This window comes from Hyla sarda, chromosome 13, assembly GCF_029499605.1.
Source record: "Hyla sarda isolate aHylSar1 chromosome 13, aHylSar1.hap1, whole genome shotgun sequence".
Classification (NCBI taxonomy): Eukaryota; Metazoa; Chordata; class Amphibia; order Anura; family Hylidae; genus Hyla; species Hyla sarda.
The window spans coordinates 22,663,704-22,689,609 of record NC_079201.1 but is presented as its reverse complement, the minus strand read 5'-3'; the positions used below and the strand labels follow the sequence as shown (position 1 = coordinate 22,689,609).

The 25,906-nt window shown below is 46.1% G+C and overlaps 2 protein-coding genes across 19 annotated transcripts in view; one reads left to right on the top strand and one right to left on the bottom strand.

The window, feature by feature from the left end:
* PGS1 (phosphatidylglycerophosphate synthase 1) overlaps positions 1 to 9,861 on the bottom strand; it is a 70,137-nt gene extending 60,276 nt beyond the window's left edge. For 4 of the 9 annotated variants that reach the window (XR_008849597.1, XM_056550189.1, XM_056550187.1 and 1 more), the window contains exons 1-2: positions 9,736 to 9,828; positions 7,409 to 7,577 (exon numbers count right to left, since the gene is read on the bottom strand). Coding sequence is in view for 5 of the 9 variants with exons in the window: in XM_056550189.1 (XP_056406164.1) it covers positions 7,409 to 7,506 (98 nt within the window). In the remaining 4 variants the exon portion in view is untranslated. Of the gene's footprint in view, positions 1 to 7,408; positions 7,578 to 9,690 lie in introns of those variants that run through there. The other 5 variants (XM_056550188.1, XM_056550192.1, XM_056550193.1 and 2 more) reach the window with 5 other exon arrangements.
* A 361-nt stretch (positions 9,862 to 10,222) lies between these two features.
* On the top strand, positions 10,223 to 24,494 carry SOCS3 (suppressor of cytokine signaling 3). Of its 10 annotated transcripts, XM_056550205.1 has the most exons (5): positions 10,223 to 10,434; positions 11,725 to 11,815; positions 12,606 to 12,701; positions 21,672 to 22,100; positions 22,977 to 24,494. In XM_056550205.1, the coding sequence occupies exon 5, from the start codon at positions 23,051 to 23,053 to the stop codon at positions 23,645 to 23,647; it is 597 nt and encodes a 198-aa protein (XP_056406180.1). In that variant the 5' UTR covers positions 10,223 to 10,434; positions 11,725 to 11,815; positions 12,606 to 12,701; positions 21,672 to 22,100; positions 22,977 to 23,050; the 3' UTR covers positions 23,648 to 24,494. The 10 variants fall into 10 exon arrangements, with proteins under 10 accessions (XP_056406180.1, XP_056406184.1, XP_056406187.1 ...); XM_056550209.1 differs by lacking the exon at positions 11,725 to 11,815 and having other exon boundaries at positions 10,223 to 10,389; XM_056550212.1 differs by lacking the exon at positions 11,725 to 11,815 and having other exon boundaries at positions 21,975 to 22,100.
* Positions 24,495 to 25,906: the final 1,412 nt, after the last annotated feature.

The window sequence follows — 25,906 nt, the reverse complement described above, 5'->3', positions numbered from 1 at the left end:
ATGAGTAAACAGTAGCAATGTTAAGTATATTTGCAGTACTGAAGAGCTGAAGGATAAGTCGCCGCTTAGAGACTCGGCCGTCTCACATGGATAGCGGTGATAGGGGTCTTCAATGATGGGGACTGCAGCGCTTCAATGATGGGGACTGCAGCGCTTCAATGATGGGGACTGCAGCGCTTCAATGAGCCGTGAATTTTTCCAAATCACGTAGAATATGTTCAAATTCACGGTCCTATTATGTGTGGCATATGATGATAGAGACTCCGCTGTCTCAGAGGTGACAGCAATAATGAAAGATCCAGTTTTTTTGAGGCTGTACAGGTAATCCCTGATGCAGTCATAGGGTATGTGGCGTCCTCGTGGCCATGGCAATGCGCATAAGTACCTGGGGCTTATGGGCTCCTATGGAGGACTTGAAACGCGTCCAGCTCCACTACTAACGCCACATATATTCAGCCTCTATATTGGAATATAGCTATTGCGCTTATACGGCATCCGCTAAGCCCCAGGTACTTATGCGCATTGCCACGGCCACGAGGACGCCACATAACCTCTGACCACATCGGGGATTACCTGTACAGCCGCAAAAAAAATGGATCTTTCATTATTGCTGTAACTTCTGAGACGGCTGAGTCTCTATCAGCATATGCCACATATAATAGGACCGTGAGTTTGAACATTCTCTCCGCGCATTCTACGCGATTTGGAAAAATTCACGGCTCATTGAAGCCCTGCAGTCCCCATCATTGAAGCCCACTATCACCGCTATCCATATGAGACGGCCGAGTCTCTAAGCGGTGATCTATCCTTCAGCTCTTCAGTACAGCAAGTACAGTGACCCCTCGACCTACGATGGCCCCAACATACGATAATTTCAACATGCGATGGCCTCTCAGAGGCCATCGCATGTTGAAGGCAGCATACGATGCTTTTGCATGTCGGGGCCATCGCATAAACAGCTATTCGGCAGCGCAGACTGCTTCAGCTGCCACCGGATAGCCGTTTACGGCGCCCCGTGTGGTCCAGTGACGATCACTTACCTGTCCTCGGGACTCCGGCGCGTCCTCTTTGGGATCCCCTGCATCCTCGGCGCTCTCCATCATCATCATCACATCGCTGCGCACGCCGTCCCGTCATCCAATAGGAGTGGCGTGCGTAGCGACGTGATGGTGGCGACGGAGAGAGCGGATGCCGGGGAAGCAGAGGCCTTGCCGGAGCGTCGGGGACACCCCGGGGACGCGGCGACAGCAACATCCAGGGCAGCGGTGACGATCCAGAGCGGCGGGGACAGGCGAGTACAACTTCCTATACCAGTGGTCTACAACCTGCGGACCTCCAGATGTTGCAAAACTACAACTCCCAGCATGCCCCGACAGCCAACGGCTGTCAGGGCATGCTGGGTGTTGTAGTTTTGCAACATCTGGAGGTCTGCAGGTTGTAGACCACTGTCCTATACTTTACATTGCACGAATCGCTCAACATGTGATGGTTTCAACAAATGATGGTCCATTTGGAACGGATTACCATCGTATGTTCAGGGACCACTGTATACTTAACATTGCTACTGTTTACTCATAAACACTGCTAGTATACCAGACATTGCTACATTGTTACTGTGCAATAATTGTTACATTGTTGCCAACGGATACCACTCATTCTACAAACAGCGCATTGAACAGTACAATTCTGCACTTTACATATTAGTTTCTATTCAAAAGACACGGGCACCACTATATTATTCTTACAGGCTGGAATATCCACAGACATGTGGTTTTTATATTGATTGTATTTTATTACATATTTTATATTATAATGTATTCTATGCTATCTATGTAATTTTATAATTTATTAAATTGTATTTTGTGTCCCCGCAGACCCACAACGGCCCTGTGCGTCACGGAGCATATTACATATTTGAAACAATTAATTAAAGGAGTACTCCGGTGAAAAACTTAATTTTTTTATTTTTATCAACTGGTGCCAGAAAGTTAAACAGATTTGTAAATTACTTCTATTAAAAAATCTTAATCCTTCATGCACTTATTAGCTGCTGAATACTACAGTGGAAATTCTTTTCCATTTGAAACACAGAGCTCTCTGCTGACATCATGAGCACAGTGCTCTCTGCTGACATATCTGTCCATTTTAGGAACTGTCCAGGGTAAAAGGAAATCCCCATAGCAAACATATGCTGTTCTGGACAGTTCATAAAATGGACAGAGATGTCAGCAGAGAGCACTGTGCTCGTTATGTCAGCAGACAGTTCTGTGTTTCAAAAAGAAAATAATTTCCGCCGTAGTATTCAGCAGCTAATAAGTCCAGGCAGGATTAAGATTTTTTAATAGAAGTAATTTACAAATCTGTTTAACTTTCTAGCACCAGTTGATTTAAAAAAAAAATTTAAAAAACAATGTTAGGATGGACAAGCCGAGATACCTCCCCCAGTCCTGCATCAATACAGCCAAATTCAATACATTTGACGCACACATGCAAAGCAGTCAACTATCTTGCAGCAACTGGAATAGCTGGGGCACTAAATAGGAAGGATCCCATGACAACACTGATGGGCAAATTCCCGAACATTAGCTAAAAGCATCTTTACACAACATAGACTGTGAGCAAAATAAATTCAGCGTAGATTAAAGGGGTTATCCAGGAAAAAACTTTATATATATATATCTCAACTGGCTCCAGAAAGTTAAACAGATTTGTAAATTACTTCTATTAAAAAATCTTAATCCTTTCAGTACTTATGAGCTTCTGAAGTTAAGGTTGTTCTTTTCTGTCTAAGTGCTCTCTGATGACACGTGTCTCGGGAACTGCCCAGTTTAGAAGAGGTTTGCTATGGGGATTTGCTTCTAAACTGGGTGTTTCCCGAGACAAGTGTCATCAGAGAGGACTTAGACAGAAAAGAACAACCTTAACTTAAGGATTAAGATTTTTTAATAGAAGTAATTTACAACTCTGAATCTCTGTGCCCTTTATGGCCTGTCTTGGCCTTACCTTATACCTGCTTTCTAATTCATTTGTGATAAATGTTTTTGGGTTTTGACTAGGGATCGACCGATTATCGGTTTGGCCGATATTCACGATTTTGGACGTTATCGGTATCGGCAATTACCTTGTCAATAATCCCCTGCCCCCCGCACTGCCCCCCACCGCAGTGCCCCCCCGACCGCACCAAACCCCCTCCCCCCCGACCGCACTGCACCGGCCCGGCCAGAGACCGCGGCTGCCAGAGACGTCCTCAACGCGACATCACCATCAGTGCGCACAGTGACAGCTCAGGACGCCGCCGGAGCCAGAAGTAGCGCGGACCACGCGCCCCGGGATCAGGTAATTATAAAACCGGGGATGGGGGAGGCAATGGGACAGCGGCGGTGGTTGGACTAAGGACAGGCAGGGGGAGAGAAGTGGGTGTCAGTCTCTGGACCCGCAAAAGCCGATGCCGTTCATTGATTTAAAGCGCCCACTTTAAATCAATGATCTGCAGCTGCTTCTTCGGACCCGGGGGTGGAGAAATAGCCGATAACTTATACCGGCTATCGGCCTGAAAGGCCACAGATTATCGTATCGGCCCTAAAAAAAAATCGATATCGGTCGATCCCTTGTTTTGACCCCTGTGATTCCATTGTACTTTGCAGATTGTATTGGGCTACGGCCCCTGTATTGTCACACTCCTGTTTTTCCTGTTTTGGGATTTATGTTGCTGGAAAAACCTTTAATAAACATTACAGTTAAAAAGAAAAAAATAAACAAGTAATTTACAAATCTGTTTAATTTTCTGGAGCCAGTTTATATCTAAAAAAAAAAAATGTCCCTGATAACCCCTTTAACTCCCATGCTAAATAAAAACACAACAAGAACTCTTATTTGACTATCCAGGACCATAACATACGTATAGGATAAAAGATAATGATAGGATGAAAGAGAATGAAATCAATGACTGAAAGCATCTTACAGTACAGCCACTTACGGGATAAAGCCTTTCTGCAAACTATCAAACAATGACTTCTTATACTGAAGCACCACCTATGAAACTACGTAAGAGGATTGCATAGATATCTATTGCCTAATATAACACTTATCAGAATCTCCATCCCAGCCTCGAGAACATTGTGATCATAACTTGCCAAGAAGTAGAGGCTGTGTGATCTATGACCATGTGTAACTTGTCATTAAAGGGGTACTCCACTGGAAAACTTATTTTTTTTTTATCAACTGGTGCCAGAAAGATAAACAGATTTGTAAATCACTTCTATTAAAAAAATCTTAAAGGGGTTCTCCACTATAAGGCGATTTTAGTAAGTACCTGGCAGGCAGTAATGGACATGCTTAGGAAGGATCTGCGCTTGTCTTGGGGCTAAATGGCTATGTTGTGAGATTACCATAACACTGTGCCTAGCTTTTTTTTTGAACTGGTACTTCCTGTTTGAGTTTCCTTCTTTGCCTACAAATCCCACAATTCCATTTTCCTCCCTCCCACACATCACCCACCTCACCCATTGAAACATAAATGAGCTGCATCCATTCAAAAGACCTGTGGTTTTCAATCAGGGTGCCTACAGCTGTTGCATTAGTTGCAGATTGATCTCTCTCCCACCAAGTGATCGCTCCACCCATTGAAGCAGACAGGCTCCCTGTCATCAGCTGACTAGTGAGTCAGGTCTCCGCCGCATTGCAACCTGGGAAAAATCTGAGACAACAGTCATTTTGTATGCTGTTAAAAATAAATATTGGGGTGAAAAAATCACAGAAGAATTGTGATAAAACCATCACACACCGGTATAGACACTATATTATGAACTACACTAACTTTACAGCCCCTGTAGCATAGTCAAATAAAAAAAAATCCTGCAATACCCCTTTAATCCTTCCAGTACTTATCAGCTGATGTATGCTCCACAGGGAGTTCTTTTCGTTTTGAATTTCCTTTCTGCCTGATCACAGTGCTCTCTGCTGACACCTCTTTAAATGTCAGGAATTGTCCAGAGTAGGAGCACATCCCCATAGAAAACCTCTCATGCTCGGGACACTTCCTAAAATGAACAGAGGTGTCAGCAGAGAGCACTCTGGTCAGACAGAAAGGAAATTCAAAAAAAAAAGAACTTCTTGTGGATTATAACAGCAGCTGATAAGTACTGGAAGGATTAAAGGTTTTTTTTATTAAAAAAAAAATATTTACAAATCTGTTTAACTTTCTGCTTTCCAGTACATTACAGCAGTATCCTCTATGACAGTGGTTTCAACCTGCAGCCCTCCAGAAATTGCAAAACTACAACTCCCAGCATGCCCGGACGTTGGCTGTCCGGGCATGTTGGGAGTTGTAGTTTTGCAACATCTGGAGGTCTGTAGGTTGGAGACCACTGTTTTATGATAAAGAGAATGGTGGATGGAACTATAAACATTGGCTCTGTGGATGGGCTGGAGGTGATCACTCACAACACATTTAGTGAAGCAGCTAAGCAATCTTAATATCAAAGAAACATAAAGTCCGTCCCAGGACATCAAGATGATGTATGACCACCGTCACCTTCAACGTGCAATGGAATAAAGTCATTAACTACAGATCTGTGCATGGTGACAGCAATGAGGGACATCGACATCTATGGAGATCTCATTAAACTGCTGCACTTCAATTACTTTTAGGAGTAGAAAGTGACATTATAGCAGGGAGGACGTGACTGGGGTAAAAAGGGAACGGGTATTGAGGTGACCAAAGTGTAGTGGTGACAGGAGTAAGGAGGTGACAGGGGAGTGGCGGTGAGGAGGTGACAGGGGAGTGGCGGTGAGGAGGAGACAGGGGAGGTGACAGGAGAGTAGCGGTGGGGAGGTGACAGGGGAGTGGCCGTGAGGAGGAGATAGGGGAGAAGTGGTGAGGAGGTGACAGGGGAGTAGCGGTGAGGTGTTGACAGGGGAGGTGACAGGGGAGTAGTGGTGGGGAGATGACAGGGGTGTAGCGGTTAGAAGGTGACAGGGGAGTAGCGGTGGGGAGGTGACAGGGGAGTAGAAATGGGGAGGTGACAGGGGAGTAGAAGTGGGGAGGTGACAGGGGAGTAGAAGTGGGGAGGTGACAGGGGAGTAGAAGTGGGGAGGTGACAGGGGAGTAGCGGTGAGAAAGTGACAGGGGTGTAGTGGTTAGAAGGTGACAGGGGAGTAGCGGTGGGTAGGTGACAGGGGAGTAGCGGTGGGGAGGTTACAGGGGTGTAGCGGTGAGGGGAACTAGCGGTAAGGAGGTGACAGGGGTGTAGCAGTGAGGTGACAGGGGAGTAGCGGTGAGGAGGTGCCGGATCAGGTCCCGAGAAAATGACAGGTGAGTAGCGGTGAGGAGGTGACAGGTGTGTAGTGCTGAGGAGGTCACAGGCGTGTAGTGCTGAGAAGGTGACAAGCGTGTAGTGCTGAGGAGATGACAGGCGTGTAGTGCTGAGGTGACAGGCATGTAGTGCTGAGGTGACAGGCGGGTAGTGCTGAGGTGTTGACAGGTGGGTAGTGCTAAAGAGGTGACAGGTAGGTAGTGCTGAGGTGGTGACAGGTGGGTAGAGCTGAGGAGGTGAAAGGTGGGTAGTGCTGAGGAGGTGACAGGTGGGTAGCGCTGAGGAGGTGACAGGTGGGTAGCGTTGAGGAGGTGACAGGCGTGTAGCGCTGAGGAGGTGACAGGCGTGTAGCGCTGAGGAGGGGACAGGAGTGTAGCGCTGAGGAGGGGACAGGAGTGTAGCGCTGAGGAGGGGACAGGAGTGTAGCGCTGAGGAGGGGACAGGAGTGTAGCGCTGAGGAGGGGACAGGAGTGTAGCGCTGAGGAGGGGACAGGAGTGTAGCGCTGAGGAGGGGACAGGAGTGTAGCGCTGAGGAGGGGACAGGAGTGTAGCGCTGAGGAGGGGACAGGAGTGTAGTGCTGAGGAGGTGACAGGAGTGTAGTGCTGAGGAGGTGACAGGAGTGTAGCGCTGAGGAGGGGACAGGAGTGTAGTGCAGAGGAGGTGACAGGAGTGTAGTGCTGAGGAGGTGACAGGCGTGTAGTGCTGAGGAGGGGACAGGAGTGTAGTGCTGAAGTGAAAGGTGTGTAGTGCTGAGGAGGTGACAGGCGTGTAGTGCTGGAGGTGGTGACAGGTGTGTAGTGCTAAGTAATGTTGTTGTGCACTGACCAGTCAGCTCTGTTTGCAGTTACTGAATGGACTTGGCAGTGAAGCCTCCAACGCACATGTAAATGTAGCCTAAAAGTAAAGCAGCCTTTGTTGCCCATAGCAAAGCTGCGTTCTGACAGGTTGTTATGAGCAACAACGACAACTTTTCTTTTGGGCAGTTTTGACTCTCATGTCTGCAGCCTCCACACAGTGATAGAGGTGACAGGACACATGGCGCCTCCTCTGCCGGATGACGCAGTAAATACACGGTTGTCACCCTGGCCCGTACCTGCCCGCTCGGTCCCGGTTCCTGTCACAGAGACGAGCCAAGAGGGCCATGAGCCCCGGACCGCGGAGCCGTCGCCATAACACTGCGGGAGCCGCCATCTTTACCAGGAAGTGGAAGCGGCGAGTCCCGCCCCTTGTGAGGGGACCACAGGGTCAGGAGAGAGGTTGTACTGTGCGAGAGGAGAGACTACAGGGTCAGGAGAGAGGTTGTACTGTGCGAGAGGAGAGACCACAGGGTCAGGAGAGAGGTTGTACTGTGCGAGAGGAGAGACTACAGGGTCAGGAGAGAGGTTGTACTGTGCGAGAGGAGAGACCACAGGGTCAGGAGAGAGGTTGTACTGTGCGAGAGGAGAGACCACAGGGTCAGGAGAGAGGTTGTACTGTGCGAGAGGAGAGACCACAGGGTCAGGAGAGAGGTTGTACTGTGCGAGAGGAGAGACTACAGGGTCAGGAGAGAGGTTGTACTGTGCGAGAGGAGAGACCACAGGGTCAGGAGAGAGGTTGTACTGTGCGAGAGGAGAGACTACAGGGTCAGGAGAGAGGTTGTACTGTGCGAGAGGAGAGACTACAGGGTCAGGAGAGAGGTTGTACTGTGCGAGAGGAGAGACCACAGGGTCAGGAGTCAGGTTATACTGTGCGAGAGGAGAGACCACAGGGTCAGGAGAGAGGTTGTACTGTGCGAGAGGAGAGACTACAGGGTCAGGAGAGAGGTTGTACTGTGCGAGAGGAGAGACCACAGGGTCAGGAGAGAGGTTGTACTGTGCGAGAGGAGAGACCACAGGGTCAGGAGAGAGGTTGTACTGTGCGAGAGGAGAGACCACAGGGTCAGGAGAGAGGTTGTACTGTGCGAGAGGAGAGACTACAGGGTCAGGAGAGAGGTTGTACTGTGCGAGAGGAGAGACCACAGGGTCAGGAGAGAGGTTGTACTGTGCGAGAGGAGAGACCACAGGGTCAGGAGAGAGGTTGTACTGTGCGAGAGGAGAGACCACAGGGTCAGGAGAGAGGTTGTACTGTGCGAGAGGAGAGACCACAGGGTCAGGAGAGAGGTTGTACTGTGCGAGAGGAGAGACCACAGGGTCAGGAGAGAGGTTGTACTGTGCGAGAGGAGAGACCACAGGGTCAGGAGAGAGGTTGTACTGTGCGAGAGGAGAGACCACAGGGTCAGGAGAGAGGTTGTACTGTGCGAGAGGAGAGACCACAGGGTCAGGAGAGAGGTTGTACTGTGCGAGAGGAGAGACCACAGGGTCAGGAGAGAGGTTGTACTGTGCGAGAGGAGAGACTACAGGGTCAGGAGAGAGGTTGTACTGTGCGAGAGGAGAGACCACAGGGTCAGGATAGAGGTTGTACTGTGCGAGAGGAGAGACCACAGGGTCAGGATAGAGGTTGTACTGTGCGAGAGGAGAGACCACAGGGTCAGGATAGAGGTTGTACTGTGCGAGAGGAGAGACCACAGGGTCAGGAGAGAGATTGTACTGTGCGAGAGGAGAGACCACAGGGTCAGGAGAGAGATTTTACTGTGCGAGAGGAGAGACCACAGGGTCAGGAGAGAGGTTGTACTGTGCGAGAGGAGACCACAGGGTCAGGAGAGAGGTTGTACTGTGCGAGAGGAGAGACCACAGGGTCAGGAGAGAGATTGTACTGTGCGAGAGGAGAGACCACAGGGTCAGGAGAGAGGTTGTACTGTGCGAGAGGAGACCACAGGGTCAGGAGAGAGGTTATACTGTGCGAGAGGAGAGACCACAGGGTCAGGAGAGAGGTTGTACTGTGCGAGAGGAGAGACCACAGGGTCAGGAGAGATTGTACTGTGCGAGAGGAGAGACCACAGGGTCAGGAGAGAGGTTGTACTGTGCGAGAGGAGAGACCACAGGGTCAGGAGAGAGGTTGTACTGTGCGAGAGGAGAGACCGCAGGGTTAGGAGAGAGGTTGTACTGTGCGAGAGGAGAAAGTACAGGGTCAGGAGAGAGGTTGTACTGTGCGAGAGGAGAGACTACAGGGTCCGGAGAGAGGTTGTACTGTGCGAGAGGAGAGACCACAGGGTCAGGAGAGGTTATACTGTGCGAGAGGAGAGACCACAGGGTCAGGAGAGAGGTTGTACTGTGCGAGAGGAGAGACCACAGGGTCAGGAGAGAGGTTGTACTGTGCGAGAGGAGAGACTACAGGGTCAGGAGAGAGGTTGTACTGTGCGAGAGGAGAGACCACAGGGTCAGGGGAGAGGTTGTACTGTGCGAGAGGAGAAAGTACAGGGTCAGGAGAGAGGTTATACTGTGCGAGAATAGAGACTACCGTGTCAGGAGAGAGGTTGTACTGTGCATTGTATGAGGAGACTACCGTGTCAGGAGAGAGGTTGTGTGGAGGAGTACTGTTCGTCGTATAACCGTTACCGCATCCCTGTGCCTTGTACAATAGCCAGAGCGGCTGCCCACAGCAGCCAATCAGGACGCTGCGTTTCGCTCCTCAACTGCAAGGTGAACTCTGATTGGTTGCTGGGAGCCTCTGTGCCTCACCTTGTGCCGCGAGTTTCCCATAGCAACCAGTCACGATCCATGTGTCATTGTAACGGCCCTGGTTACAGGATAAAGACAGCCGGGCCCACTGATCCTAATGGGTTGCCGTACACAGTACAGTCCACTTCACCCTGGGGAGGGTGTACATGCCATAGAGGCAGCCCATGTAGCTACTATAGGGCCCCTCCAGGAGGCCAAGAATCGGTTATGGACACGCAGCAAACTTTTTATTCTGAGCCAAAACTCTGAAAATGACCCCAAACATAGGGGGGAGATTCATCGTAACCTGCGGAGAGGAAAAGTTAACCAGTTGCCCATAGCAACCAGATTGTTTCTTTCATTTTTAAAAAGGCCTCTAAAAACAAAAAGGTTGCTATGGGCGACTGGTCAACTGTTCTTCAGCGCAGGTCTTGATAAATCTCCCCCCATAGTCACTAAATCATTGAATTATATGGCGGCCGCGCCGATCTGAGTGCAGGTTCATCAGAATCCGATTAGAAGAATTTGCTGATGTAACTCAGAGGTACAAATTGTAACCTTAGAAATTGAACCTCAAAAAACCGAGGAGCGGCCAACTGTATTGCTTGACAGAACCATGGAGGGGACCCCAGAAGTGTGACAGGGCACCAAAACTGTAGCGGGACCGCACGACTCCCTCATGTATAGCACTGGTTAACTATGGGACAAAGAGATCTTATGGGCCCCTTCAGGGCCACTGTGCCAATGTAACCAGTCTACCCACTCTAGTTACCACCCAGGTGGGCCCTGTTATGTTATGGACCCCCTGGGGGATGTGCCTCTTAGTTGGACGCCCTCCTCTCAGAGGCTAAATCCATTTACTATTTCCCTGGAGATAAACTGTACTTAACAACTTAAAAGGGTACTCCGATGAAAACCTTTTTTCTTTTAAATCAACTGGTTAAACATGTTTGTAAATTACTTTTATTAAAAAATCTTAATCCTTCCAGTACTTATTAGCTGCTGAATGCTACAGAGGAAATTCCTTTCTTTTTGGAACACTGATGACATCACGCGCACAGTGCTCTCTGCTGACATCTCTGTCCATTTTAGCAACCATGCATAGCAGATGTATGTTAAGGGCAGCATGGTGGCTCAGTGGTTAGCACAGCTGCCTTGCAGTGCTGGGGACTTGGGTTCAAATCCCACTAAGGACAACAATAATGTTATTATTATAATAACGTCAGCAGAGAGAACTGTGCTTGTGATGTCATCAGAGAGCATTCCAAAAAGAAAAGAATTTCCTCCTGTAGTATTCAGCAGCTAATAAGTACAGGAAGGATTAAGATTTTTTAATAGAAGTAATTTACAAATATGTTTAACTTTCTGCCACCAGTTGATTTAAAAGAAAAAAGGTTTTCACCGGAGTACCCCTTTAAGAGACCGCACATGGAGAGATTCTGAATATAGGAAGAAAATGTTTTTCATATGCTCCGCCCATTTATATAGGACACACCCTCAACCTACAACAATTTGGCTTTGAGAACACAGTAATATCGTACCAGCTTCAAGGATCGGCAGGATCTACCTGGCGCTGACAAGACCACGGCAAACAGCGGGATCAGATACAATCATGTTTTACTGCGCATGCGCAGTTTTTACAGGCATGCCTCAAAAAGATGCACATGCCCAGTGTGCACAGTGCAGCAGCATCCCATTGAAATCAATGGGACTCTGCTGCAGCGGAATGTCCTTGCTGAATATTACGGCGGAATTCGACAGGGACATTACACAATGTGAACATACCCTTAGAGAATAAAAGCAATTACACCTCAATTACACCTTTTTTTCATAGATCCCCACATTTAGAGACTGCAGACTAAATATTCAGCGAATCTCCTCTCCCCATTCTGTCTGTGGCAGAGGGGAGGGAAGAACAGGGAGAGGTGAGTATGAGGAGCATCCAGGAGATTTTCCATGGTAGCATTTGCCTTTTTCCAGGATTCTTGGTAACTATGTAACAGGTTACACCTGTCTTGTGTCTTCTTCTCAGAAATACACAATCATATTCCTATCAGATATGTCACAACCACAGATTACACAACTGTTGATCTATGTAACATTACTCGTCATGCCCTGAGGGCCTTGTCTAACATACAGTCATGCTGCTCAATATCCTTATAGAGTCTGAGCAATGCATGGTTAGGCTGGGTTCACACTACAGTTTGTATTTACGGTTCCCGTATATGGCTTGGAGGAGGGGGGGCGGGGCTTAATTGCGGAGCCCTCACTCAGCCGTATACGGGAACCATATTTAATGCATGTCTATGAGCCGACACACATTTTTGCCTGCGGTCGGGAAACCGCATACGGCCGAAAAAGCAGCCGACCGGAGGCTGCGGTTCACTCCGGTCGGCTCATAGACATGCATTAAATACGGTTCCCGAATACGGCTGAGTGCGGGCGCCGCGATTAAGCCCCGCCCCCTCCTCCCAGCCGTATACGGGAACTGTAAATACAAACTGTAGTGTGAACCCAGCCTTACTATGCCCGACCTACCATCAAATGATAGGATTCAGCCAAAGAACATTGGGGGGTATTTATCAATTTTGCCTGTTGACAGTTTCTTTTTACCCTTTTTTTTCCACTTTGGTTTTCGTGGACATGCACCAAATTTATCATTTGGTGCAAGTTGTTAGTAATTTTGGCTCAAATGTTGAAATCATCTGTTCACAGCGCCTTTTACCCAGAACTTACCGCCACAGAGGACGCGTATTTTACCCTGTAGAGCAGCCATTTCGGAGTCCCTCCTGCAGTATATCAGCAAGCGACGTGAGTTATTTTCTTTTGTGGGGTTTATAACCACCATGTGAAATGGATTTTATTTCAACTTGGGTAGTTTTTTATTTATTTATTTTTTTGTTACTTTAGTGCAGTGGTCTTCAACCTGCGGACCTCCAGATGTTGCAAAACTACAATTCCCAGCATGCCCGGAGTTGTAGTTTTGCAACATCTGGAGGTCCGCAGGTTGGAGACCACTGCTTTAGTGCTTATCTTTCCTGAACCTGTGTGGCCATGTCCAATGCTGGCTCAACGGAGGGTGAAGGTCCCTCAGAGACAACTATGTCGCAGGATAGTATTGAGCAGCCCTGGAGGCGTCGATGCTTTCACAAATAAAACATTTTTAATGTATTTTTACACCTTTACAATTTCTGACATTGCTAAGTGTGTTTTCCATGTGCAAAATTTCTTGGCGGGGATTTGCGCCCCAAAAAAACGGGATTTGCGCCTAAGATCGATTGGCGCAAATGATGAATTACTGACTAAAGTTAAAATCACACACAGGTCCGTGTGATTTTGAGAAACTTGTAAAAATGACAGTGGAGAAGATGCGCCAAACTTTGGTGCAAAAAGACACTGCGCCAAAGAATTGCGCCAAAGTTACGTGAAAAAAAAACATAAATCCTTTGATAAATACCCCCAATGTACATACTACTGAACATTGTCCAGAGGGCCACAGTTCCTAAATGAGTTTCCCCACACAGGAAATCCATTACCTATCTGACCCCCCTATATGCCCCCCTGGATTATTAACATGATGGTAGGATATACACTCTGCCAATCCATATAGGTCTATGGGGGAGATTTATCAAAACCTGGTGCAGTTGCCCATAGCAACCAATCAGATCGCTTCTTTCAATTCTCAGAGGCCTCTTTAAAAACGAAAGAAGCGATCTGATTGGTTGCTATGGGCAACTGCACCACTTTTCCTCTACACAGGTTTTGATAAATCTCCCCCTATGTATTTAACTTAATGGCAGTGACAAAATAGCTGATAACAGGGTTCAGCTATCCTTGTCCGGTCCATAGAGTTGAATGGTGTGGCATCAAAAATGTCCTACAGCTGTTTTATTCATCCATTGGGGTTATGGGACCATAGTGTGGTGTCCCGATACCGTATTGCATCCAGTACCTAGTGTAGAGGTCCCCAAAGTCAGAGTAACTACGCTCAGGTAGGGTTCCTCAGGTGGGACAGCCCCTAGTCGCCTCTCCTCAAGTCTATCTCTAATGATAATACATGTATATATTTAATAATTATATATGATATAGAAATGTATAGTACTTACCTTGTTCAGCGTCGCAGGACCTTCGGTCATGTGACCATGCTAGTAACCTCTATGGTATGTTGCAGGACCTTAGGAGGTCCTTGGGTCACGTGTTACCCACAAATCTCTGTAATGGTGATTGACATCCGTTTGGACCAATTAGCGTTAGTCCAGCCCCTGCCCATATAACGGAGCTGCGTCCTATTATCGCTCTCTTGGGTTGCTGCTCTCGTGGATGCCGGACTAACAGGACGGTGCTACGCAACTTTCAAAGACATGATAGGCCTCAAAACCTACGGCCTCAGCAGAACCAAAATCGTGAGTTTTACTCTAATTCCTGCTAATACTAGCCTGACTACTGGACCACAACTAATTCCCCTAAATCCAGTGGAATCTTCAGTAAAAGTTAACGCTGTTTACAGAAACTCACCGGTTGTGGACAATCCATTATTATCTACCTCAAACCTATTATCATCTACCTCCCTATCATTCCTGGGAAGGGCGGCGGTAGGAAAAGCTTTATAGAGGAGCCTTCACCCTGGCATTACAAATAGCAAGGGTTAACAAGCACCCTTTGATTACCGCACAGCTACACTCCCCATACCCTACACCCCCCAGGCTATCACACTAGGTTACTACTGATGTGTGCTCTTTAGCTTCTTCTTATCTCAATTGGAAAAGCTGAACCCTTGCTGTCCACATAAGGCTGGGTTCACATCACGTTTTTCCCCATACGGGAGCGCATACGGCAGGGGGGAGCTAAAAACTTGCGCTCCTGTATACCTGCGTATGCGGTCCTGTATGTAATTCATTTCAATGAGCCGACCGGAGTGAACCGGTCGGCTCATTTTTCCCTGTATTTTTCTACTGGACCTAAAACCGTGGTTGACAACAGTTTTAGGTACGGTTATAAAACTTGCGCAGGGATACGGGAGAGCAAATTTTTAGCTCCCCCCTGCCGTATGCGCTCCTGAATGGGGGAAGAACGTGATGTAAACCCAGCCTTACTGCCCACACTACACATCCTATAGTATCTAATGATGTACAGAGGCTATAGACATATAAGAGGGGCTTCTGAGCTGCACTACAGCACAAACGATATCTATATAGTATGGTCTCTAACTAGGAAAAGGGAAGTTGACCTTCACAGGTTTCCAGCCAGAGGCATAACTTGGAGCCAAACATGCAATAGGATCCACAATATACCATGTGCCAATCCCGTCACGGATTCCTCAAAACCTGACTAAACTGTATCAAAACCTGTGCACAAATTTCAACCCGTATACAGTTAAAAAAAATTATACGGTTTGAAAAATTATGTCCGGTTGCATCAGTTTTTTAAGAAAAAAGTAAGTTTTTAACTTTTCACTCCATTTTGAATAACGTTTCACTTGTTTGATTGAAATTCCAAGAACAAAACTGCAAAGTTAAAAACTGTATGGTGAAAACCAGATGAAACCGTACATACATACAGTTCTGTACGGTTCCCATTGACTCCCATGTTTAAAAAAAACGTATACGACTTAATACAGTTTTTCACCCGGACCAAAAACCATGGTAGACTACGGTTTTGGGCACAGGGAAAAAAAAATGACAAACCGTACAGGATGCAAAACGGACACAACCTGATGCATCTTTTGGCCCACAGTTTTCAATGGAGAGTCAATGCATACGGTTTTCAATACGGTTCCGTACGGTTTTCACATAGAAAACGTATACGGGAACTGAATTGCAAAAACGTGGTGTGAATGCACCCTAACACTGGTGTGTTCTTATGGAGCAAAAGCCCCTTGGGGCCCTTTCCGGCACCAGGGCCAAGGTGTGACTGCTGCCATTGTACCTCCTATAGTCATGCCCTTGGTTCCTGCCCTACTGTGCCATTACTGGTCCCTATGCCTCAGCCTGCCCAACAAGTCGTCACTCACAGAAGTGCAGCAGCAACTTTTAAGGGCTATGCCACTTTAAGGGCTATGCCACGCTATGCCACTGTGGATTGTCGTATTCTCTGCCACCACCTGTCCCAGACTTATGCAAATGTACTGAGGGAAACTTCGATAATAAGGGCATAACAAAGCCAAATACAGTGGTCCCTCAACATACGATGGTAATCCGTTCCAAACGGACCATTGTTTGTTGAAACCATCGCATGTTGAGGGATCCGTGCAATGTAAAGTATAGGACAGTGGTCTACAAACTGCAGACCTCCGGATGTTGCAAAACTACAACACCACATGCTGGGTGTTGTAGTTTTGCAACATCTGGAGGTCCGGAGGTTGAAGACCAGTGGTAGAGGAAGTAGTACTCACCTGTCCCCTCCGCTCCGGACCGTCACTGCTGTCTGGGATGTCGCCGTCCATTTACGGTGTCCCCGACGCTCCGGTAAGGCCTCTGCTTCCCCGGCATCCGCGCGCTCCGTCGCCGCCATCACGTCGTTACGCACGCCACTCCTATTGGATGACGGGACGGCGTGCGCAGCGCCGTGATGACGTTGATGGAGAGCGCCGACGATGCAGGGGATCCCGAAGAGGACGTGCCGGAGCCCCGAGGACAGGTAAGTGATCGTCAGCGGAGCACACGGGGCACCGTAAACGGCTATCCGGTGGCAGCTGAAGCAGTCAGCGCCGCCGGATAGCCGTTTATGCGATGGCCCCGACATAAAAAAGGATCGTACGTTGATGCTGCCTTCAACATGCGATGGTCTCTGAGAGGCCATCACATGTTGAATTATCGTAGGTCGGGGCCATCGTAGGTCGAGGGGTCACTGTACAATCGCTCTACCTTCTGATACTCCTAGTTCTGATACTCCCAGTTAACTTACAGCTCCCAGGGCCCCATTAGAATTGTGGCCCCTAACACCCCTATGACTATGAGCAACAACAATATTCCAATTTGGGACTGGGGAAATTCCTCTGGGACTCTCACAGATTCACTCTGGGGAATTGCTAAGGACTTTCTGTCTAAATGTGACTAAAATGTGTCTCACATTAAGCAGCACATCCCCCTTCCGAGGTGTGTCACACTTACTGAGAAAAAAAAAGCGTCTCTTTCTCTGTTACAAGAAAGAGGAACTTTAAAGAGACACAATACTGAAATTACCAACATTGATGTCTACTGGGCTCTGCTTCCAGCTAAGTCTAAATATCAGGTGTTCCCCTTCCCTTGAAGATTGAAGAACCTTTTCTCTGAAAATAAAAAATAAATGTATCTGTTTCTGGGAAAAGCTGGGTGACAATCCAATATGGTTTCCAACACAGTACCCATAAGGGTAATACACTTAATGGCAAATTCTAAGTATAAGGTAAGGGCTACACTGCGACTTTGGGTCTTGTGGGGAGATCGCAATGTCGCACTGCCAAGATCCTGCGGCACCACACCTAATGTAAGTTAATAGGGTAATGTTGCAACATACAAATATCCACAATCACGACCCGACAGTGGGTTGCAGCCACTTGTAAGTAACAATTAGACCTCATTCACTGTGATGCACCCAATCCCTGTGAACATAGCAGAATTTCTGAGCAGAATTCTGCGGGTATATTCTACTCAGACATTATGATGCAGAAGAACTATTTCATTGATTTTAATGGGATTCTGCTGCACTGTGCATCTGCTGCGGAAATCCCTGATTCTAGCGTCCACAGAAACATTGAACCTGTTCAATGTTTCCGTGGATTCCACTCGGAAATGCATTGCTGTCTATGGAGCCGGCACATTTCTGAGCAGTCCTAGTGCCGCCTAATCAGTATCAAAAACTTAAAGTAAAGGACTAGACATGCAGGAGCTCAGAAAAACTTGCGGTCCTTAAGGGTGCGTTCACACGCTCTTTGTTTTTGCGGGTTTTCCACAGCGTATTTGAAAGGCGCGGGCTCCTCTCGGCTGTCCATAGCAGATTGTCCGCAGCGGAATTTACGCTGCGGAAAATCCGCCGCAAGCCCCATTGAAGTCAGTAGGGACTGCGGCGGATTTTCCGCCGCGTAAATTCCGCCGCGGACAATCTGCTATGGACAGCCGAGAGGAGCCCGCGCCTTTCAAATACGTTGCGGAAAACCCGCAAAAACAAAGAGCGTGTGAATGCACCCTTAAGGGGTACTCCGGCCCTGAGACATCTTATCCCCTATCCCTATCCAAAGAGGGGATAAGATGTCTCACCGTGGGGGTCTCCGCCGCTGGGGACCCCCGCAATCTTGTATTTGCCACCTACCTGTTTGAGCTGCACGCCGCAGAGTATCATTCCCCTGCTATGCAAGTCTATGGGAGGGGGCGTGACAGCCGTGACAGGGGGGGTGACGTCACGATACTCCGGCCCCATGGTCACCACCCGTCTGTTTGTGAGCTGGCACCGCGGCGTGCAGCTCAAACAGGTGGGTGGCGAATACAAGATTGCGGGGGTCCCCAGCGGCGGGCCCCCGCGATGAGGCATCTTATCCCCTATCCTTTGGATAGGGGATAAGATGTCTCAGGGCTGGAGTACCCCTTTAAATACATTCAGCAATTTGATGTTTGTCACATGGGTTATATTGTCATAGATGTCACTACATCTCAGGGGTCAAGTCCTGGGGAAAAAAGTGTGGGAACTCACACTCAAGATTTCCACTCAAAAGGTTGGTCCTGCAGGCTAATGGGAATGGTGTTCCTGCAGGACTTGAGCCCTGCTACATCACCCATCATATTGTTGAATGATGGAAGGATCTTTTATCCACATTGGGCACAGAAGAGGAGCATGTTTCTTTTTGCTGGTGGCATCCAATGGCCCAAAAGTGAATGGAACTGAGGCCCCTAATGGTCACAAGATCTACGGGGTTCCATGCCAACTTTAGCCACAGATCCCATTGGCTGTGCAATGTTGACAACTGGTGCCAAGACCTGACTATGGTGCATGCACTTTGCACGTAAAACCGGCAATTGAGCGTCGTCCAAATTCCAAATACACAGCAAAAGCCGAGTGATGTTTTGGATGAGAACTCCGTCAGTGTTTCAACTGCGCCCGAACAAGGAATGCAAAGCTCCCTCGGCGCATTCATACCATGTCAATGTTTTCCTATTCCACATTAACATTTTTTCCTATTGCGAATATGAAGTTTATTCGAGGCCGTGAGCCCTGTCGCTGCCCCCTCCCCCTGGTGCCAGCACACTGAGCCCTATTCACTCCTCTGCAGCAGGGGAATAGGTTTCCCTGTTGTGTGTGTGTGTTTTATTTTATTGAAAGAATTGTCTATACTGTTCCACAATGTAATGCCAAATATGATCTTAAGATGGGCGGCCGCCGCCACCACCACTGCTTTGCCTGCAGCCTAAAACACATGGTTTGCATTTTACCTGAAGAGGCAGCAGCTGTGTTTTCAGAGCTCCAGTTCCCAGAAGTGCAGAGTATGTTTGTGTAGTTACAGTACAGACACACGCACACGAGAGGGAGGCACATCCTGCACACCACATACAAAAACAGCAACACCGCCGGCAACGTGCTGCCAGTAACCTCTTCAATGCCAACCTCTATACCAGTGTTTTACAAAACTACAACTTCCAGCATGCCCAGACAGCCTTTGGGAGTTGTGGTTCTATACTTTAACGGGGTTCAATTATATATCCAAATGATGTAAAACAATACAGTAAAATATTACGGACCAGTGTAATGTACTGTATGCATCATTGTGCTATTTCCTTATTTGTTCTTAAATTTTCTTCACAGTGAATTTTTTTTATATTAAAAAAAAGTGCATTATTTTATGTTGCCCTTTCCTACAGATATTTATTTATAATATTTATTTATAAATGTATTAAGATCTGTTACAAAGAAGAAAAAATTGAATAAAAAAAACCTGCGTAGTTGAAGGGTGCGTTCACACGCTAGTAGCAACAGCGAGTTTACCGCTGTGGGAAACCTGCTGCGAGGTACGGTACCATTGATATAAATGGGTCTGACACTATTGCGGACTGTCTGTGGACCCATTTAGATCAATGGTAGCGTAACTCGCAGCGGGATTCGCGCAGCGGGCAACCTGCTGCTAGTAATTGCGCGTGAACGCACCTGAAGGGTATATTTTTCGGATAAATAAATGCTAGAAATTCCTAAGGTAGCTTCGGATTTCATTATGTTTTTTTGTCACAGTTTTGGATACAGTTTTGGATTCAGTTTAGCCCCAAACAGTTTTTAACAGGTTTTCATGAAATGCATGCCGAAAAAAAAACAGGGGCTGCAGTTCATAGCGAAAACTTTGGCGCATATTCTTATTGAAAGTAATAGGAGGCGCATTCAGCATTTCTCTGGCCATTTTAAGCTAGAAACACATTGGGACAGATTTATCAAAATCTGTGTAGTGGAAGAGCGGTGCAGTCGCCCATAGCAACCAATTTGCTTCTTTCATTTTTCACAGGCCTCATTAAAAATGAAAGAAGCGATCTGATTGGTTGCTATGGGCGACTGGTCAACTTTTCCTCTGCACCGGTTCTGATAAATCTATAACCTGCTGCAGTCCCCCACAGTATAGGTCGGCACCCATTTTCTGGCAGGATGCTGATGATTGCCTCGTACGGAAACCATAAACGCCATGTATTCCTAGTCTTCTATGCCAAGTCCATACCTTAGGACATGCTCATTTGGCGTGCAAAGAAATGCTGCATGAATCTGGCTTATAACTTTTACTTACACCTCAGAGATATAAAGAAATAATAATAACAATGCAGTTTGAGTCATTCTAAAATTTTACCCTATAAAATTAATAAATATAAAAAAAAAATCTGTTGCACCAACTAGAATACAATGAACATTATTCAGAAAATAAAACAGTATACAAATTGTAAATATAACAATAACAACATTTCAAAATAAAAATAAAAAGTAAATGGAGGAAGCATAACACAATGAACATTATTTAAGAGTTCTGCATGGAGATTCTGCTGCAACAGAGTCCCATTCATTTCAATGGGATTCTGCAGCACTGTGCGCACGGCGGAATTTCCACGCTGAATGCCGCTAAAATCCCCATTCCGGAGTCAGCAGAAAGAATAGACCTGTCAAATTTTTCTGCAGAGTCCGCACGGTAATGCATTGCAGTCAAGAGACAGTGCATTTCCAAGCGGTCCAAGCGCTGATGTCAGGGGGATGTCGACATGGAAATTTTCCGTGCACACATTAGCCCGTTTGAACATAAGCTCACCCTAACTTTTAGGGTGAGGCTATGTTTAAACGGGCAAATGTCTGCCGTGCGCACAGTGCAGCAGAATCCTATTGAAATCAATGGGACTCTGCTGCAGCGGACTGTCCGCGCAGAATTCTTCTGCGGAATTCCGCACGGAAATGTTATCGTGTGAACATGGCCTAAGGGTATATAACCCAGTGTGATCAAGATTGCATATTTTCACCACCTTCGCCACAAAACCGCACCACATTTTTTTTTTCTTCAAAATTGCATTAAAAAAGCTGCATTTTTCTGTTTACGCATGTGGTTAAAAATAAATAAAATCATCAAAAATATTTAAAAATAATAAAATTGGACTACTGTTTGACAAAAGTATAATTTTTATAATAAAAAAAAGAAAAGGAAAAAAAATCACACTTAGAAAAAAAGAGGTCTATGGTAGTTTATGCAAAATTATAAAGAAAAAAGAACCTTAACCACAATGACTGATAATCTGTATTTGTAATAATAATTTCCTGTGATTTTTTTTTTTTCCCCCTGTGCTGCAATTTGCCAAAAAGCGACATTTCAGATGAAAGCCTTGAGTGACAATTCGCAGTCTGACTGTCAGTGTGTGTCCGCAGTGATTATTGGAAGGAAACACTAGAGAACGGGAGAAGCCTTTGCTGTGTTCTGCCAGGAATGCTCTGGCCCCCTGCCATTACATTGAGCTGTGTGCATGATACAGACCTGTTCCTGGAAGAGGCTCTTCCTGTAATATGTATATGGAGAAGGGGGGTGGCTGAGGGGTGGAGCGTCACTGTCCCTGTATAAGAGGCGAGTGTGTCTGATCTCATGGAGTTATACTCATTTGTAACTAGAAGCAAGCACAACAGTGGATTATTAGAATATCCCTCGAAGCGGAATTTTCCACTCTGGACATAGGATATTACTGCAAACACCAAGGACACAGTAGCCTTAACTTATCTAGACTGTTGCAAAGTTACCCGGTAAGAAATCTCAAGTTATAGTACATGCATTTCAGATATATATATATATATATATATATATATATATATATATATATATATGTTTATAATTTAAAAAATTATAATATTTCTTAAATATAACTAGAAACAAAATATTTACTTTATCGGTATATTAATGTAAAGTATTTCCTCACTAAGTCTTTGTGTTCACCGACCGGCAAATCTTCAGATGTTGCCAAACTACAATGCCCATCATCTTTTGCAACAGCTGAAGAGCCACCAGTTGGAGAAGACTAATGTATATAATGCTATGGATTCCAGATGTTAGATCTCACTGCTATAGTGATAGCAGAAGTAGCAGAGCTGAGAACGTCATTGAGCATGGTCACCAAGTACTGAATTGCTCAGCATACTCGGCTCTGCTACATCTGGGTATTTGTTCACGAGTGCTATGACGTGTGTTAAGACATTTTTTTTGGTTCACTATACATTACCAATGAGGTGAAGTGAAGCAAGAGCTTGCATTTACTCATAGTCTGTGTGAGTAACAAATACCTGGAAGCTGTGCAAACAATACGCACACATGACACAACTGCATTTACGTAAAGCCTTTCCTTTATTCAAAACCTGGAAATCCAGGTGTGAGTACTGGTAACCACAAGTTTTTATGTCCTGCTTACAAGGTTCCGAGAAGCTGAGATGTGGGTTGCCGTTTTTTGGGGTCATTACCCTTGTGGTCAGCTGTAGTTTTTCATTCCAGACTCCCATATGAGTGTGGCAGACAGCTGGCCATATTTCAGCTTCCTAGAACTTGCCTTTCCAGTAAAAGGGGAGTACATTGTTTTCTCGGCATCACTTTGTATAAAGACCTAACCTTTGTCCTTTTCTTTTATCCAGAACATTGGCTCCGCAACTTCTTAAGAGGCACAAAGGCGCCATCCTGACTTGCAGCAAAGCTGGCTCCCACCGTCATGGTCACTCAGAGCAAATTCCCGAGCATGAGCCGGGGATTAGACTCCAGCCTTCGGCTCAAGACCTTCTCTTCACGAAGCGAGTACAACCTAGTGCTAAGTGCTGTCCATAAGTTGCAGGAGAGTGGGTTCTATTGGAGCACAGTGACGGGCACCCAGGCCAACCTGCTGCTCAGCACTGAACCGGCGGGCACCTTTCTCATCCGGGACAGTTCAGATAACCGACATTTCTTCACCCTTAGTGTCAAAACCGAATCTGGCACCAAGAACTTACGAATCCAATGTGAATCTTGCGGCTTTTCTCTGCAGACTGACCCACGAAGTTCGCAGCCAGTGCCGCGGTTTGACTGTGTCTTAAAGCTTCTTAGGCATTACATGTCCGCCAAGGACCCTAGCAATGCCAAATGGTCTTATTACATCTACTCTGGGGGTGAACGAGTCCCCTTGCTGCTATCTAGACCTTTGTCCTCAAGTGTCTCCTCTCTACAGCATCTCTGCCGGAAGGCTGTGAATGGGCAACTGGAAGAGTATGGCACCAGGGAGCAACTTCCGCTGCCCATTAAGGACTTTTTACAGGAATACGACTCCCCTGTATAATGGAGAAGGTTTATCCATAAGGATAGAGAAAAATGGCCAACTGGAGCCTCAGAGATCAATGTCACTGTGAACCAGAGATGGGTTGAATGAAGGAGCTAAGACTTGGCATTGACACCAACGTTGTTGTATACAAATCACCAAGTGCCTAGTAAAACAGAGAGAGACACTTGGGCCTTGACCTAACCTCCAAGGAGAGACTGTCGAGACCCTCAGCATTGCTGACTATACCCAACTCCACACGTTTACATACCGGGTGCAGGATTATGGAGATTGCAGATCTGGCTCTGGTACCTTTCCATGGCACAACACCAGAGCTGAGCACCCACCTTGCACTGAATGTCCACATTGAATATCTGGAAGAAATATTTATTGTCACCTAAGTAGCCTTAATCTGCTGGAAGGCGTGAGGGTAGAGTGTGTTCACACTGAGGGCATTATCGGAATATGACAGAACTGGCGACAGTGTAAAGGACACGAGCGGGCACCTGGCCAGAAGAACTTTTGCACAGATTTCCAGCAAGTGACTTATGGCCTCTTGTGTTGAGGCAGCTTAACTTAAACTTGATTCCTGATCGTAGAATGAGGATGATGGGGGTGGGGAAAGTCGTAGTGGCGAGATGAAGGACGCCAGCGCAATGTCACCTGACGACTGTGTATGCCAGCAGTGATGATATTGCACAAGAAAAGACTAGAAAAACCCCATCTCCAAGGGCAGAATTTGCCATCCTGACCTCATTTATGTTTACATGGCGCCCTCTAAAGGTGCCAAATATCCAGGACATTTGCACTTATTTATATTTTACACGTGGCCTTCTAATTTATAATAAACAGAACTATTTTTTTTGAAACAAAGAAAATGATCTGTCTACAGCATGTATAAGTATGTATGTTCATGTATGTATATGTGAGTAATATGTGTATGTAAATGTGTATATATGTGTGCATGTATATAGGGGGAGATTTATCATGGTTATTACCCTTGTTTTGTGTAAAATTGTCTCTAAAAAAAGCAGCTGTGCTGCAACTTTTTTGGGGACTTTTCACATAGAGCAATTGGTACACACTACCGTGTAGTAATATATGTACACACAGTAAAAAGTGTGTATACTACACAATAATTCCTGTCCTCATTATCACTGACGCTTCTTCACACAATTCATGAAATGCCGTGCAACCTTTTGCTAAAATTAGTCCAAGCCACCCCAAATACACCACAAGGAAAACAGGATATAAATCACACACATCACACACATGATACATTTTTCCCATATAGTATATTTTTTTGTGTATGTATATTTGTGAGTGAGTATGTAAGTATCAATGTGAGTTTGTGTGTGTGTGTGTATATATATATATATATATATATATATATATATATATATATATATGTTTGTCTATGCTTGTTAGTATGTATGTATATGTCTTGACATGTATTTGTTTGTATGTATGTGTGTAAGTTGGCACGTATGTGTGTGTGTTGGCATGTTATACATCTGTTTGTTGTTCGTTTGTATATGCATATGAGTATGTGTGTTAATGTATGTGTATATGAGTGTTGGCATGTTATGCATGTGTTCCTTGTATGTTTGTATATGCATATATGTGTATGTGTGTTGGTATATGAATGTACATGTGTTCGTTTGAGTTTGTGTGTATGCATATATGAGTGTGTGTTGGTATATGAATATACATGTGTGAGTTGGTTTGTCACTATGTAGGTGTGTAATTTGTACATATGTGTGTTTGTATGTGATGTCACGTTGCATAATTTGCTATTGTTGGAGCATAACATAATCCACTTTGATGACATCTTTTAAGAAGGGGCTTTGGGCCCCCAAGTACCCTGTGGGGGCCCTTATTAGACTGACAATACAAGAACCTTCTATGGTAAACAGTGCATTAAAGGGTTACTACACTGGAAAACATTTTCTTTTAAATCAACTGGTGCCACAAAGTTAAACAGATTTGTAAATTAGTTCTATTAAAACATTTTAACCCTTCAATTACTTATCAGCCACTGTATGCTTCAGAGGAAGTTCCTATATTTTTGAATTTCCTTTCTGTCTGACCACAGTGCTCTCTGCTGACACCTCTGTCCATGTCAGGAACTGTCCAGAGCAGGAGAGGTTTGCTATGGGAATTTTCTCCTACTCTGGACCTCTAAAATGATCAGAGGTGTCAGCAGAGAGAGCACTGTGGTCAGGCTGAAAGGAAATTCAAAAAGAAAAGAACTGTTTTTGGAGCATACAGCAGCTGATA